Source organism: Corylus avellana, chromosome ca1 (genome assembly GCF_901000735.1).
Source record: "Corylus avellana chromosome ca1, CavTom2PMs-1.0".
Lineage (NCBI taxonomy): Eukaryota > Viridiplantae > Streptophyta > Magnoliopsida > Fagales > Betulaceae > Corylus > Corylus avellana.
The window spans coordinates 24,053,382-24,069,914 of NC_081541.1; the positions used below are offsets into that span (position 1 = coordinate 24,053,382).

The 16,533-nt window shown below is 36.2% G+C and overlaps 1 protein-coding gene across 1 annotated transcript; it reads right to left on the reverse strand.

Moving 5' to 3' along the window:
* Window positions 1–2,439: 2,439 nt before the first annotated feature.
* On the reverse strand, window positions 2,440–14,128 carry LOC132167754 (ankyrin repeat-containing protein At5g02620-like). Its single transcript, XM_059578782.1, has 7 exons — window positions 14,083–14,128; window positions 13,403–13,882; window positions 11,637–12,073; window positions 11,148–11,536; window positions 11,000–11,060; window positions 3,972–4,040; window positions 2,440–2,730 (listed from the first exon to the last, which is right to left on the reverse strand). The coding sequence occupies exons 1-7, from the start codon at window positions 14,126–14,128 to the stop codon at window positions 2,440–2,442; spliced, it is 1,773 nt and encodes a 590-aa protein (XP_059434765.1).
* Window positions 14,129–16,533: the final 2,405 nt, after the last annotated feature.

Here is a 16,533-nt window from a genome sequence, read left to right on the forward strand (position 1 = left end):
GAATTAAAATAAAGAAATAAAATAAAAGATAAACTAAAACTAAAAACGGATTAGGATTTTGATATCCACCACTAATTAGACTAATTAAGACAACAATATGCCAATGATCCAATCATATTATGAATACTTAATGTATGCCAACCTAAGGACATGGGTGTATACTCTTTAAGCTATAGATTTTCCTAAGCAACGAATTAGGCATGCGTGTATACTCTAATTCTTTTCTTTCTTAAAGGATTTAGCACGTGTGTATACTAAGTTGTTCTTTACGAAAGCATAAATCTATGGAAACCGACAAACACATGAGGCCTAGGGCATGGGTGTATACTCCCGGTTCCCCATGTTAATTAACCCAAGAACCCAGTGTGGATTTTTTTTGTTACTCTTATTAAACCCAGGACTCGGTCTTTCAAATTGATTTAAATAACTAGTCTATACCTCATGCATATGTTGATTAGGCAAACACATATGAGGAATACAAGAAAGCAGGAATTAATCAAGTTAAATACACCAAAATATAATTGTAGCAAAGGCGCCAATATTGAAATCATAAATAGTCATGACTAGGGCTTCAATCTAGCCCCAATTAAAATATAAACTATATAACAACATAAAAGGTGGAAGAGAAGAAAAATCCAAACTCCTCTTGATCTAACCTTCAGTTCCTTTCCAGAGCTTTTGCCTCTTTTCTCCACACCTATTCATAGAAGCTAAGAGGTCTATTTATAGGCTTTTTAGAAGTCCTTGTTACACTAGTAAACCTAAAAAATTCGTAGGTTTTAATCATATTACAAGTTGGATTTGGAATACCCTAATATGGAAGGAAAGGGCATTCTGGCCACAGCTCATTGTTCTCTAGTGTATGGGTGCGCTCGATCGCAGGACTGCAATCGATCGTATGTGTTAGGCACTCGATCACAGGTGCAATCGAGGCTGTTGCTTGCGCGCACGCCTTGCGCTTGTCTGGTTCTCTTGCTTGTAGTGCGCTCAATCGCAGGTCTCTTGTGATCGATCGCACTACCAGAGCCTTCAGCTTTTCCCAAATTTGCTCTTTAAGCTCAATACTTCTAGGTTTTCTTCTTTTTCTTTCAAAGGCCTACAAAGGCACAGAAAACACAAAAAAGGAATAAAATGGCATAAACTAACAATACTAAGGAATTAACACATATAAGTTTAAGGGCTAAAATATGAATATTTTGGCACTTAACAAAAAGCAAACCAAATTTGGACAAAATGAACTTTTTGATTAATATTCAAATATTATAAAAGTATCATTCGTCCTCATGTTTGAAAATCCCAACACTACCCGCGATTATAGTAGGTTTCGAGGATTCATTAGTAGGATTGAACCCAAACTCTTTAATACCCCGAGCTCTTGGTATCTGCTCCTGACCGAGGCATGCCTCATCTTCGGGAGGAAAGGCATTGGGAGAAGCCGTGTCAAGATTGATGTGCACGGAAGGGTTGAAGGCTAAGTCTCTAAAGGTCTTAAAGCCTACATACCCTCGAGCCCAACCTTGATCTCTTGTTCAAGAAGCAAAGGAGAGCTGCCTAAAATAGTTTCGAGCTTTCTCGTTGTAATGGCGAAGCTACCCCTTCACATGATGGAACTTCTCCTTGAGTCCCCTTGACCTTGCCTCGGCCTTCTCAACTCTCGAACATTGCACCGAGGCCTCCCTCTATGCTTCCTTAAGCTGCAAAGATACTCAAGTTATCCTATCTTCGGAGGAAATACATTGCAGCTTAGCATTGGTGCATTTCTCCAAAATTTGCTTGAGCTCCTCCCCGAGGATTGAATGGTCTTCACCAAGCTTCTCAAACTTTTCCTTGATTGCCATGAGCTCAGCTTCTAGGCTCTCAGCCCGATAATTAGCCTTAGAAACTTTCAAGTTAGCTTTTTCAGGTTTGTTCTCCATGAGCGACAACTGTTGAGCTGAGAGAAGCAGTTCATTTTCTTGTTGGGCCAAAGCTCCTTCACCCAAGCTTTCTCAGCCTCGGACTCCTCCAATCACTTCAGCAAACTCTCAGTCTTTGAAGTCGAGCTCTGAAGGTGGTTCAGGTGGTTCTTAAAGTCGCAGTAGAGGAATAGTGTCTTCATAATACCCTGCAAAAGAGGAGCATATTGAGCCAATTTAAAAAAAGCATAAACAGAGGAAGAGAATGAGGATCACTTACGACCAATTGGTAGTAAATATTCCACTCCATCACTTCCCTTGGAGACTTGTCACCAGCACCCTTCAGGCAGTCCAAGGGGATCATATTGGCTAAGGCACTGAAAGGATTCCCCAGCAATCCCCGGCTCAAATCGGTAAGGGGCGGGCCAACCGTCCAACTCAAAGTCCTCGGGTTAACCGAGGAACCGGCCGGCTGAGAAGCCTCGGCGGAATGATCCTCGGTCGAGCAAGGAGTCTCCCCTGTATGACTTGGTGTCATCACAAACTAAGGATTAACCTCATTTTCACAAGGCAATTCTTGGGAGTGGGATCCAACCTCGCATTGATGAGGAATCCCTTCGGGTTCTCTGGCAGTTTCCGTATCCTTGGGTTGAAGTTGAGAAGGATTGGGCTCGGCTCTACAAGCCTCTGGACTCTCAGACTTAGCCTCTTCTGGAATCAGCATGGCCTTGCCATCATCCTCGACAATCTCTATAACGGCAGGCTCCTCCACCAAGAATTTCGAGCGTCGAGGAATATAAGCAATGGCTTTCTTCAGGAGGCATTCCACGTGGCCCTAAGACTCCTCACTAGAACCAAAAGCCGAAGGAGTCACGAATTCCTGGGAAAGGGATGAAGTGGGCACAACTATGTTTTGTGACAAATTTCACATAAATTAATAGACGAATATTTGGTACGTTTTAACTCTCAAGTGTACAAGATCAAAACAGTAGTATAGGGTGCAAGTACGAGATCGTTCCCACGGGGATTGTTCATTTTTCTTAGAATTTATTAAAATATCAACTTTGTCACGAAATTGCTACTATGAAAAAGCAATAAAGATAAATGAAAAGGTAGGGCTTTGATATCCACCACTTATCATGCTCAATATTATAACAATATGCCAATGTTCCAATCATATTATGAATACCTAATGTTTGCCAACCTAAGGGCATGGGTGTCTACTCCTTAAGCAATTGATTTTCCTAAGCAACGAATTAGGCATGAGTGTCTACTCTAATTCTTTTCTTTCTTAAAGGATTTAGCATGGGTGTCTACTAAGTTGTTCTTTAAGAAATCATAAATCTATGGAAATCGACAAATACATGAGGCATAGGGTGTGGGTGTCTACTCCCAGTTCCCCATGTTGATTAACCCAAGAATCCGTGAGGAGATTCTTTGTTACTCTATTAAGCCCAGGACTCGATCATCCAAATTGACTTAAATAACTAATCCATACCGTATGCATATAATGGCCAATCACACACATATGAGGAATTCGATAAAACAGGAATTAATCAAGTTAAGCATCACAATTTGATTATCACAAAGCCACCAATATTGATATAGTAAAGAAACATAATTAGGGCTTCAATCTAGCCTTACTAAAGTAACTAGTCACACATAATTAAAATAAAGGGAAAAGACAGAACTAAAAACCGCTCTTAGAAGTAGCCTCCGAATTCTCCTCTCCAAAGTTGTGTATCCAAAGTCCCTTTTTCTAAGAAGCTTAAGGGTCTATTTTGTAGCCCTAGAGAAATCCTAGAACCCATAGTAAACCTAGAAATTTCGTAGAGTTTAGTCCTAGTTCAACTAGGATTAGAAAAACCCTATTTTGGAAGTAAAGGAGGTCTGGCGCCACATCTGATTCTTTTCTCCAATGCACGGGTGCGCTAGATCGCAGCTCGTGTGTGCTCGATCGTGCCAATGCGATTGAGTCTCCTCTTGTGCGCACGAGAGCAAGCCTGCGCTCGTCTTGACGCTCTCTCATAGTGCTCTCGAGCTCAGGTCCCCTACCATCGATCGCATTGTCAGAACCTCTGGCTTTTCCCAATTTTGTCCTTTAATGCATGAACTCTCCAGGAAGGTTCCCTTTTCTTCCATGACCTACAAAACATAGAAAACAAAAAAAGGAAATAAAATTGCACAAACTAACATGGAATTAACAAATATAAATTCAGGGGCTAAAATAAGAATATCTTAGCACTTATCACACCCCTAAGCCTACATATTGATAGTCCCTTAGCAATACGAAACTAAAAACAAAATGGAAAACTTAAAACAAAAAGATAAATCCATCTTTCGTAGGATGTACGATTGCATTTAGCGTATGTAACAAGCCTTTTAAACCCCTAGGCATTCCTTAGAGGACGAGTGAAGTCTCGTGAGGGTTTTCCAGAAATGTTACCCATAAACATTATACAAAAGTTCATGTTATCCAAAAATTGAAGTGTCACTCAAAACCATGATTTTCATTCATTAGCAAGCTTAAAAAGATAAACTCAATCTTCTCATTGAGTTGAATTTTAAAGTCTAATTACTTACAAAAGACAGGCTAAGACATCACAAGTTCGAAACAGTGTAAAGTGAACTAACATATAAATATGAAGCTTCCAGTTAATTCCAATGTGCAATGTCTCAATATCTCAAAATTCACTGAAATTCTCATAAGAATGAACAACAATGGCATAACTTTCTTTTTCTTTTTGGCCAGGCTGTGCAATGTGTTAAGTGCCAAAATATTCATATTTTAGCCCTTAATTTACACTTGTTAAGTTCTTAGTCCTGTTATGTTGTGCTACTTTATTTCCTTTTTATATTTTTTGTGTTTTTGTAGGTCATAGAAGAAAAGAAAGCATTTACGGAAACGTTCTGGGCTTAAAGGGTAAATTGGGAAGACCTAGAAGATATGGTTAAGCTTAACCAATCATAATAGAGGACCTATATGATGTGGCCGAGTTTAATCAAATAAAGGAAAGGATTAAATTTGAATTTCTCTAATTGGAGTCAAATTTAAATTTTGCATATGTCTCGATATTTCGGCCATAACTTTTAGTTCAAGTATTCGATTTAGGTGATTCTATTGGCATTGGAAAGATATCTCAAAATTGTACAAATCATTGTGAAATAGTAATTTCCTAATTCGGACTTCTGCTATGCAAAAATTGTCCCGCAATAAAAGAACACAAATTTGGACGAATCCTATTCCGATTTGTACTAGGATTACTTCCTAATTGGACTAGGGGGCTGGACTCCGAATTTCCTAGGATTACTACGGTTTCTAGGACTCCCCTAAGCCCTATAAATAGACCTCTAAGCCTCACAATTTAATACACAATTGAGGAGACACAATTCCATACAACTTTGGGGAGAGGAATTGGAGGCTACTTCAAGGAGTCGTTTTTGGTTCTTTCTTTCCCTTTTCTTTTTAGTTTTATTTTAATTATGTGTAACTAATTCTTTAGTAGGGCTAGATTGGAGTCTTAATTATGTTTATTTAATATTTCAATATTGGAGCCTTTGTGATAATCATATTGTGATGCTTAACTTGATTAATTCCTGTTTTATTGAATTCCTCATTTGTGTGTGACTGGCCATTATATGCATGTGGTATGGATTAGTTGTTTAAGTCAATTTGGATGATCGAGTCCTGGGATTAATAGAGTAATAAAAGAATTCCTCACGGGTTCTTGGGTTAATCAGCATGGAAAATCGGGAGTATACACCCATGCCATAGGTTTCGTGTGTTTGTCAATTTTCAAAGATATGCTTTCTTAAAGAACAACTTGGCATACACCCATGCTAAATTCTTTAAGAAAGAAAAGAGTTAGAGTATACACCCATGCCTAATTCGTTGCTTAGGGAAATCTATAGCTTAAGGAGTATACACCCATGCCCTTAGGTTGATAAACTTTAAGTATTCATAATATGATTGGAACATTGACATATTGTTATATTATTGACCACGATTAGTGGTGGATATCATAGCCCTATCTTTTCATTTATCTTTATTTATTTTCCATAATATCAATTTAGTGACAATCTTGATATTTTAATCAATTCTAAATAAAATCAACAATCCTCGTGGGTATGATCTCGTACTTGCTGCTTTATACTATCGTTTGATCTTGTGCACTTGCGAGTAAAACGTACCAATTATTATCTATTAATTTAAGTAGTATTTGGCACAACAATTTTTTGCCGCTGTTGCCGGGGTTTGTTTAATTTTGTTTAGACTTTTTTCCTAGTTTGCTTTATTTTGTTTTAATTTTTTAATTTTTATTTATTTATTTATTTTTTAGTAGTTCACGTTCTGCCTCTGGAGGTGTGCTCGAGCACTTATACCAGTGCGATCGAGGGCACTAGCAAGTGCGATCGATCGCACATCTAGATAGCAACACAGAAACTGTTTCAATTATAGATCTGATTTTTTTTTTTTTCTTTTGTTTCATGCGGGGTCATTCGAGTCTGCATTTTCGTAAGTCTTTATTTTTAATTTTGTTTCCCTTTTAGTTTTAACTTTGTTATTTTATTTTTGTTCTCATGTGGGAAAACATTCCGACACCATATGGACCATGTTCATATTGCCATAACCCTTATCACCATGTTAGAAATTGTCCCTCACCAAGGCAATTTTCTAACCATTCTTATGGGCATATGAACACATCGTTCTCTAGACCGAGAGACGACAGCTATTTTGATTCCTATTACCCAACATGGAGCCAACAGTCAAATCTCTCATGGCATGCTCAAGTTCCTGGAAATCCTGCTCCACAATTTTATGAACTGCACCATCAATCAAATCCGCAGTTCTATGATCATTCATATTCCTCTCAATCAACTCCACAATAGCGATATCAGGCTAAACCACCTCCTCTTGAGTTTTCTGTAAAGATGTTAGCTATGATCAGTTTGGTGACCAATAAAGTACGGCAAGACATTGAGGAGATGAAGGCCCACCGCAAATAGAAAGGCAATATTCTCAAAGAAGAAAAGAAGAGGCATACCAAGAGGAGCCATCTCCACAGTTCTATGGTCAATCAAATTCTTGTCTTAGCCCGAGTCTGAGGTAATCCATTTTTAGGATAGAAGCTCAAGAAGAGGTGCCATCTCCCATATATGATTATTCATATTCATCTCCACATCAACAATACCAAGAAGAACCACCTCCTCTAAAGAGTTCTACCTTAGAAAAAGCGTATGCTGCCTTAGAAAAAGAGCATGCTGCTTATAAAGAAGAGATGTCAACTCATCTTAGCTAAATGGAGGAAAGCAAGCGATCATTTGAAAGGATGGGGAACTCTTGCACACAATCATTTGAAAAGATGGAGGCTCACCTCAAGCAAATATGAGACATACTTAAAGAAGAAGAAGAAGAGTGCCAAGGTCAGTTAGTGGCCAATCCTAATAACCACTACATGGAGGAAGAGTGCACTTACTATCATGAGCAAGCTGTCACACTAAGGAGTGAAGTAGTGATTGAAAATCAAGTGGATGAGAGGAAGGAGGAGCAAACTGAGGTTCCACAAGAAGCACATCGAGAAAAAGAAGAGAGCACTGAGAATTCTTCAACATCATCTCTTATTCTCGAAGTACCAAGAGTCTAGGAGAGAAGTCTATCAGAGCTGCCAAGTGAGCAAATTGAGGACATCAAGATAGGAAAACTCAGGTTTTATTCCAGTTCATGATTCCCCACCGGATGAGAAATTGTTTGAGAAAACTCAGAGTAGTCCACCCCGATCTACAGACAATTGGAATCCCCCTGCTAGAGGAAAAAATTATTCTCTATGGTGCAAGAGAAGAAAAGATTGGTGCTTCAAGGTTGAGAGGAGGACAACAGTCTGGCTGAAGACGTTAAACTTAGTGCTTAGGGGAGGCACCCCATAGCATATCCTTTTTATTTCTTTGTTTGTTTTTATTTCATGTTTATTTTATTTTTATTTTGTTTTGTTTTTGTTTTCCTTTGTTACTATAGTGTTTTGTTTGAGAGGGACAAGTGTGCTTTAGTTCAAGTTTAGGGGTGTGCTATGAGCAATGTAATTCTAGACAGTTCATCCATCTTCCGGGTAAGATCATTCTATGTTATACACACATTGGGGACAATGTGTAATTTAAGTTTGGGGGGTATGGGAGAGACTTTACACACACTTGGTCCTATTTTTGAAAAAATGCATGTTCATGTTTGTCTTAAAATTTTGGTTGATCTTAAAAATTTTGATTTGATTTTTATTGGTGAGCTTAAAATTTTGAACACATGATTTGATAATTGAGTTTTTAAGTTTGGTTACTTATTTTGGACAATTGAGAATTTACGTGTTTGACCTGATCTTACACAAGCATATTAGCACATAATTTGTTGGGTATGACATGAATGTCTAATGTGTATATTTCTATGTTTTGGGTAAAACTGGATGACTTATTAAATGGATACTTTGGCATATTTATATATATAAAAACAGAAAAAAAAGTATAAAAAAAAAAAAGATCATTGATAATCTTTTCACTAAGTAACTGGACCTTTTGACTCATTAAGCATTGAGTGTTCATGTCAAAAGGTGAGAATTTTGATTTGATTAATGTCATAGCTAGCTTAGTTTCGTAGCCTTTTTGACTCGAGTTAGTAAGTCCTTAGTGGTGTCTTTACACCTAATGTCCTAAAACCATCTGGTTTGGGAGTCATTGGCCTAACACTCGCTACATGGGTCTATTAGAAAGCTTAAGGGAACCAAACATTGCACAGCCTGACCAAAAAAAAAAAAAAAAAAAAAAAAAAAGAGAGAAGGAAAGTTATGCCATAGTTATTCATTTTGATGGGAATTTTAGTGAACTTTGAAGATATTGAGACTTTGCACATTGGAATTAGTTAGTTCACTTTACACTGTCTCGAACTTGTGATGATTTAGCTGGTCTTTTGTGAGTAATTAGACTTTAAAATTTCAATTCATTGTGGATGGAGTTTGTCTTTTTAAACTTGCCAATGAATGAAAATCATGGTTTTGAGTGACACTTCAATTTTGGATAACATGAACTTTGCATAATGTTTGTGAGTAACATTCCTGAAAAACCCTCACGAGACTTCACTCGTCCTCTAGGGAATGCTTAGAGGTTTAAAAGACTTGTTGCATACGTTAAATGCAATCGTACATCCCATGAAAGATTGATTTATCTTTTTGTTTTCTATTTTTCATTTTGTTTTTAGTTTCATATTGCTAAGGGACTAGCAATATGTAAATTTGGGGGTGTGATAAGTACCAAAATATTCATATTTTATCCCTTAATAAATTTACACTTGTTAATTTCTTAGTCTTTTTATATTATGTTATTTTATTTCCTTTCTGTGTTTTTGTAGGTCATGGAAGAAAAGAAAGTGTTTCCGAAAAAGTTCCAAGCTTAAAGGGCAAATTGGGAAGACCTAGAAGATATGGTTAAGCTTAACCAATCATAATAGAGGACCTAGATGATGTTGTTAAGTTTAATCAAATAAAGGAAATGATTAAATCAAAATTTCTCTAATTTGAGTCAAAATCGGATTGGATTCAAATTTGGATTCTGCACATATCTCGGTATTTTGACCATAACTTTAAGCTTAAGTATCCGATTGAGGTGATTCTAGTGGCATTGGAAAATTATCTCAAAATTATACAAATCATTGTGAAATAGAATTTTACCAATTCTGAGTTCTGTTATGCCAAAATCGTCCCACAATAAAAGAACACATATGTGGACGAATCCTATTCCAATTTGTACTAGGATTACTTCCTAATTGGACTAGGAGGCTGGACTGCGAATTTCCTAGGATTAGTAGGGCTTCTAGGATTCTCCTAAGCACTATAAATAAACCTCTAAGTCTCACAATTTAGGGGACACAATTCAAGAGACAACTTTGGAGAGGAGAATTTGGAGGCTACTTATAGGAGTTCTTTCTTTCCCTTTTCCTTTTAGTTTTTTTTTTTTTAATATGTGTAACTAAACTCTTTAGTAGGGCTAGATTGAAGCCTTAATTATGTTTCTTTAATATATTAATATTGGCGCCTTTGTGATAATCATATTGTGATGCTTAACTTGATTAATTCATGTTTTATTGAATTCCTTATATGTGTGTGATTGGCCATTAAATGCATTATGGATTAGTTAATTAAGTCAATTTGGATGATCTAATCCTGGGCTTAGAGCCTGTTTGGGATTGAGTTTGAACAATAGAGCTTTTAAGTCAAAAAGAGCTTTTGGGCAAAAGCTTTATTTTTAAGCATTTGTCAGAAGTGCATTTTAACTATTTTTAGCCTTTTTGGGCCCTTAAAAGTGTTTTTAATTTTTTTACCAAACGAGTACTTTTTTCCTCAAACGGACTTTTTGAGTGTTAAAAGCACTTTTAGGCCTCTCAAACGCAGTCCCAAATAGACCCTTAATAGAGTAACAAAAGAATCTCCTCACAGAGTCTTGGGTTAATCAACATGGGGAACCGGGAGTTGACACCCATGCCCTAGATTCCATGTGTTTGTTGATTTCCACAGATTTATGATTTCTTAAAGAACAACTTAGTAGATACCCATACTAAATCCTTTAAGAAAGAAAGAGTTAGAGTACACACCCATGCCTAATTCGTTACTTAGGGAAATCTATAACTTAAGGAGTATACACTCATGCCCTTAGGTTAGCAAACTTTAAGTATTCATAATATGATTGGAACATTGGCATATTGTTATATTATTGAGCATTACTAGTGGTGGATATCAAAATCCTACCTTTTCATTTATCTTTATTTCTTTTTCATAATATCAATTTCGCAACAAAGTTGATATTTTAATTTAGAAAATAAATTCTAAATAAAATCAACAATCTCCGTGAGAATGATCTCGTATTGGCCGCACTATACTATCATTTAATCTTGTGCACTTTCGAGTAAAACGTAGCAAATATTATACATTAATTTAGGTAGTATTTATCACAACAACTTGCCCAACCAACATCTTCTACTAAAATAGCCTACGCTTATTTGGTTGGAAAAGAAACCTAGACCAATATGTTGAGCGGATAATATCAACCCAAAGTTGATAATGTAGCCTAACAAATAAAGTAACTGGGACACCAGCTGAAACAATTATAACAATTGGAAGCCAGGCCATTTCACTGTAATAAACCAAAAAACAGGTTGCACTAAAAGCTACAACCATGGTTACTATAGAGATGAAGAGTGTTGTAAGTCCAAACAACAACCTTGCAGGTAATGACTCGAGGAAATCCTCTTCCGCATAACGTGAAGTGAGAATTGACAAAAATATTAGTATCGAAGTCGCAGAGGAGACTAGAGCGATTGCATCTGATATGAAGAACACCAAAAACCACTTACGTTTCAAAAAAATAGGTATTCCTATTTCTTGGTTGTTGCCACCTGGTACAGTAAAAGCTGCAGCAAATACTACTGTGGCAATCAGTGCCGCCACAAGCATGCAATAGTTTGCAGTGTCTTTCATCCACTTTTCACCTTGTTCTTTTAACTTTTCATGATTCTTTGTGAATGATTCCCATGGTGTTTCCGCAGGTTCATCTTCTATCTCTTTATTGATCAACTTCTTGTATGAAGGCGGCACAATCTTTTCTATCTCCTATGATGATCGAGGCATAAATAATTGACAAGTGAAAGTGCAACCAATAAATATGCAATCTAAAGAAAAATATATTCAAATCATATAATTGTATACCAACCTTAAACCACAATAACTCTCGTTGCATTTGAAGGGCTGCTCCTGATATGATATTTAGTCTCTCTAAAGGAGCCAATCGTCCAGCTAAGTGAAGCATGGTGTTATCGTCTGTGTCAATTTCTTGTGCAATCATACCCTTGATAGAACCTATCTCATATATTAGATTGAACACATTTTCTTGCCGAAATTTAACAGCAATGTGAAATATACTTCGTTTTTTCTTGTCTACTCTCCATATGAGATCAGGATAAGTGCGTATAAGTATAATTAGATAATCAACATTCCCTAATTCTGCAGCTTCAAAAAGTAAAGTCGAATGGTTTTCAACTAGATTTGAGAACTGGTCTTTTGGCAATAGTAGAACCTCACTCCAGAGGAGTTTAACCAATTCATGAGCTAACATCTGCATCAAAGCTTTGTTGGACATCCCTTTGAACCCTGAGATTACAAAAAAAAAAAAAAAAAACTGTTGAAAAATCATTTGGTAAGAAATTAATATCAATTTTATAGTCAACAAAGATGGGGACCTAGGTGATTATTTTAGCAAAATTCCTAGAAAGACATTATATTAAAGTTAAGGAAATTATTTCACCATTCGTTTGTGCTTTCGCACTTCACTTTCAATTTGATAAATTGGAGACGTGTTAGCAGCATTTGTAAATCGAGACCTTCGTTAACTTTCACGTTAATAGATAACTGAAACAACTATATATAAAGCTAATCATGTCCTTCAGTTAAAAAATTCAAAATTTTTTAAAAATGGAGTTGACGTCCACCTCAACCTTGAATTGGACATGTATTTATTTTATTTTATTTTTCTATTCAAAGCAGGAGAGGAGGAAAAGGAGATGAATTGGACATGTATACTTTCCCCTCCATAAGGAGTTTTGGTCACAGAGACCCCGCGACCCATCTATATGAATCCTTGCATTGGGGGTTGCAGAGTTCAAATATGAGAAAAATATTAACTTTTAGCATTTTTCTTAAAAAAAAAAAAAAAACGAAAAATATAAAAATCTGTACTTTCACCCTATGTCTATACAAGAAAGAGTTACAAATATTATATATCATTAGAATTTCCCATAGCTTAGGAAGTAAATATATATAATCTAAATATCATCTCATGTGATCAAGTAAGACTACTTTCTCATTCAAAGTTGATTTGAGTAAAATTGTCACTAGTTGGGAATATGCTTTATATATATATATATCAGGAAGTAAAGAAAGTTTGTGCTAGGGAGGTACACTAACAGTAGTTTAAGCATCTTTTCCATAGAGATAGCTGATTTTCATCTCCGAATGCAGAAGGTTTTCTGGCCAACTCTTGCAAAGCTATCTGGTTGAAGTTATCCTTCTCGGTTGCTAATTTTCGATCCTTTCTCAGAATTTTCAATGCTACATCTGTCCATAAAAAAAAAAAAAAAAAAAAAAAAAATCATTATGTGGTCTGTAATATTGCACTAGAAACCAGTACTTTATCCAACTTCTAAAACTCATATATAGTCAAAGTTATGCCGTAATGAAGAAAGATTGGTCTTGTGCAATTTTAAGGGAAATTCTAAGTGCTTTTCTGGTGTTTTTCCCAGTATTCTCCTCGTCCTAGATGAATATTATTTTTTAAAAATCATCTGAGAGAAATAAGGGCCACTTTTTTGTTTTTTTTTAAAATAATATCAACTTACGATTAGGAGAATACCACAAGAGCACCTAACATTTTTCCCAAACTCCCAATTATATATATAGTAGTGAGATCGATGTAGGACATACCATACATGTCAGTAGAAATAGTGGCAACAAGGATTTCAATGCGTTCTTTAGGTTGCAAATCTTCAAAAGGAGTGAGAGGGTATAGATAGGACACCATCTCTCTACGTCCGTTCAAAGCTGCCATGTAAAGTGGTGTCTTTCGACCGATACCACGGATTAATGGCAGTTTCTTGTTCACTTCCACCATCTCCTTAGCAATTAACACGATTCCTGATACAGCAGCAAAGCAAAGGGCTGTGTTTCCATTTTTGCTTGGTAATGCCATTTCATCCGAACTCATCCGTTTCACCAACTCTTTTACAAAAGCTGGACGTTCTGCTGCAACTGCTATGTGAAGAACTGTCTGGTTCTCTTCTGTTATGGGACGACGAAAGACATCTGAATATTTCTCAAATAGGGCCTCAGCATCTTCCCAATCACCTTTTAGGGCAGCTTGATAGAGACGAACAGAAGTGTCAAGGTATTGAAATCTTATTGTCCCTGGAAATTTTGAAGATCATACCTTTTAATTAGCTACTAAAGAAGTACGACGTTAAAGTATTGATTAAATAATTAAATTTACTTATTTCTATCGCGAGGTCAGATTTTTAAAATAAATGGTGATTTAATACAAGAAAATATAAAATATCACATATCTATGTGGTTGCATGGGGACAAAAGAATAATGAGAGAGCACTCACTCGCATTAAGTTCATCTACATCTGGGACTGGCTCATCTAATGCCATATTTGATTTAAAGGAAGTGAAAGCTGCTTGATAGTTATCTTGTCTGACTCCTTGCAATTGTCACCTTTGCCTCTTGTCTTCTTACTGTCGAGTACTTGACAACACCCCCTGGCCACTTGGGACCTTTTCTTCTTTTGCAGGAAATAAAATCAGATAGATCTAACACATGATCAGTACATAATTAATATGGTATTGTGTAAGTGTATAGAATATTTAAATAGATGAGCAGATGAGGAGCTACCACAAAAAATTAAGTATCATATCTATTAACATAAATAAGTTATTCATTTGGCAATTATTTTAGTTTAAGGCTCCATTTGTTTCGACGTTGCTAGGCGCCTACGAAAAATCAGAATTATATATATATTTTCGATCAATCATATTAGCTACGATAATGTTAGCTACGACAATGTTCCGACCCGGTCTTGGTGGTGTCTTGGTCAGGTCCCAGCAAGTTCTCGATCGAGTCTCGACCAAGTCATGGCGGTGTCTTGGTTGGGTCTCAACCGAGTCCCTATGGGTCCTGACCGAGTTCCAGTGGTGTCATGGTAGGATCTTGACAGGGTCGGTGTCTTGGCATGGTCTCAGGGCATCCCGGTCAAGGCCCGACAACACCCAAAAATAGAGAACATTTTTTTAGAAAACATTTTACGCCAAAACGAATGGAACATTAGGAATATGATAATTTATTTAAAGTATCAAAGACCTCCAACATGAAGGCCAGGTGGCTTTTTTTTTTTTCAAAGTGGGGGAAGGGGAAAGGAAATTACAAGAAAATAAAGAATAACGGCGACAGAGCCTTTCGAAGAACAGTCGGGACTGGGTCAAATGAATGATCCAGCCCATCAAGCGAACTAAAATGGCCAATAAAAGCTGTAATAAATGTCAAGATTTCGTAAACAAAACAAAACCCTCAAGGCCAGGTGCTTGGTGTTTGAATTGGAGAGTTATCTATAGCAACAAAAATATTTATTCATCTAAAAATTAGAGAGATTGTTTTTACATCGATACAAAAATGACTCATTCATCTTAAAAAAACAAAAATATTTATATTTGTAGAAAAAATTGTGATACGAACACCTTTAGATATTTTATGTATTGAGTCACTAGTTAATTACATATAGAGAGAGAGGGTAAATCTCACCATTGTAGTTGCTTAGCATGTGATAATTATGAAGATGATTTAGCAGAACAATCGCACTGCACTAAGCCATCCCTCACAACAAATTATCAATTGTTTTTCATAAAGTTTGCTTAATGAAATTTGTGAAGCAGTAAATTAGTATGTAGGAACCACCATGACAGAAATACCAAGCTTATGTTTTATGAATTTATAAAAAAAGGTAAAAAAAAAGAAAAAAAGAAGGCACAACGTCGTCACGAATGGCACTAAAGAATGCTCAACAATTCAATGATATAACAAGTCAATGACCCAAAATTTTGGTACAAATTGGGTTGTAAGAAAATTGTTGGAACAAGTGGTTCATATTCTACTACTAGCCAATTGAGTGTTATAAGTTTATATGGGCTTGGGGACAAATAAGTTGTGGGGGGTATTTTGGGGTTTTCCAAAATACTTACAACTAGGGTTTTCTTATAAATATATAATGTTGTAACCCTAAATCATTGAATAGTGAAATATAGGCGCACTCACTCCTGTGGACGTAGGCACATTGCCGAACCACGTTGAATCTGTGTCTCTACCCTTTCTTAATCTATCTTTTTTCGATTCTATATTGTTCATCATTATTGTACATGATAATAACAAAAATGTTTCTAACTTAGTCTCTAAAGTACCATGTGTTCAGTAACGGAGCTACTTGAGGGTAAGCGGGAGCGTCTGCCCATACAAAAACAAGAGAGAAAAAGGGATATAAGCGCTGAAGAGAGGAAGAAACTGAGCGTTGTCTTCTATTTGTAGTGCCTCACTGTGAGAAAGCCTAGTAAAGAGAAGTCGCTCAACGAAGAAGAAAGAAGAAGACTTTGAATTGCACATGCACCATTTAATTTGTCGATGTGAGTTACAATCTCTTTTCTGTTCTAAAGTTCTCTTTTATATGTTATAGGTAGGTGAGAGTGAGATTCGAGTATATTAGGATATTGGGTTCTGAATGATTTTATTTCTACTAAATTTTTTGTACTTTATATTTTATAGTGAATTTCTTTGTGATCACCTCCGCGAGTGAACATACTTCATATTAAGAAAACCACTTAAATCTTAGAATTATTTGTATGTGACTATCTTGCCTTATTTATCGTAATTGTGATATTCTTGCACAACAATGCCCGGTATAGTAAAATAAAGAAATAAAGAAAGGTTATCTTCATTTTGACTATTAATTTTCCGATTGTTTTTATATGTTGGTCTGTTTAAGAAAAATGAAATTTTCATATCTAAAGATTTC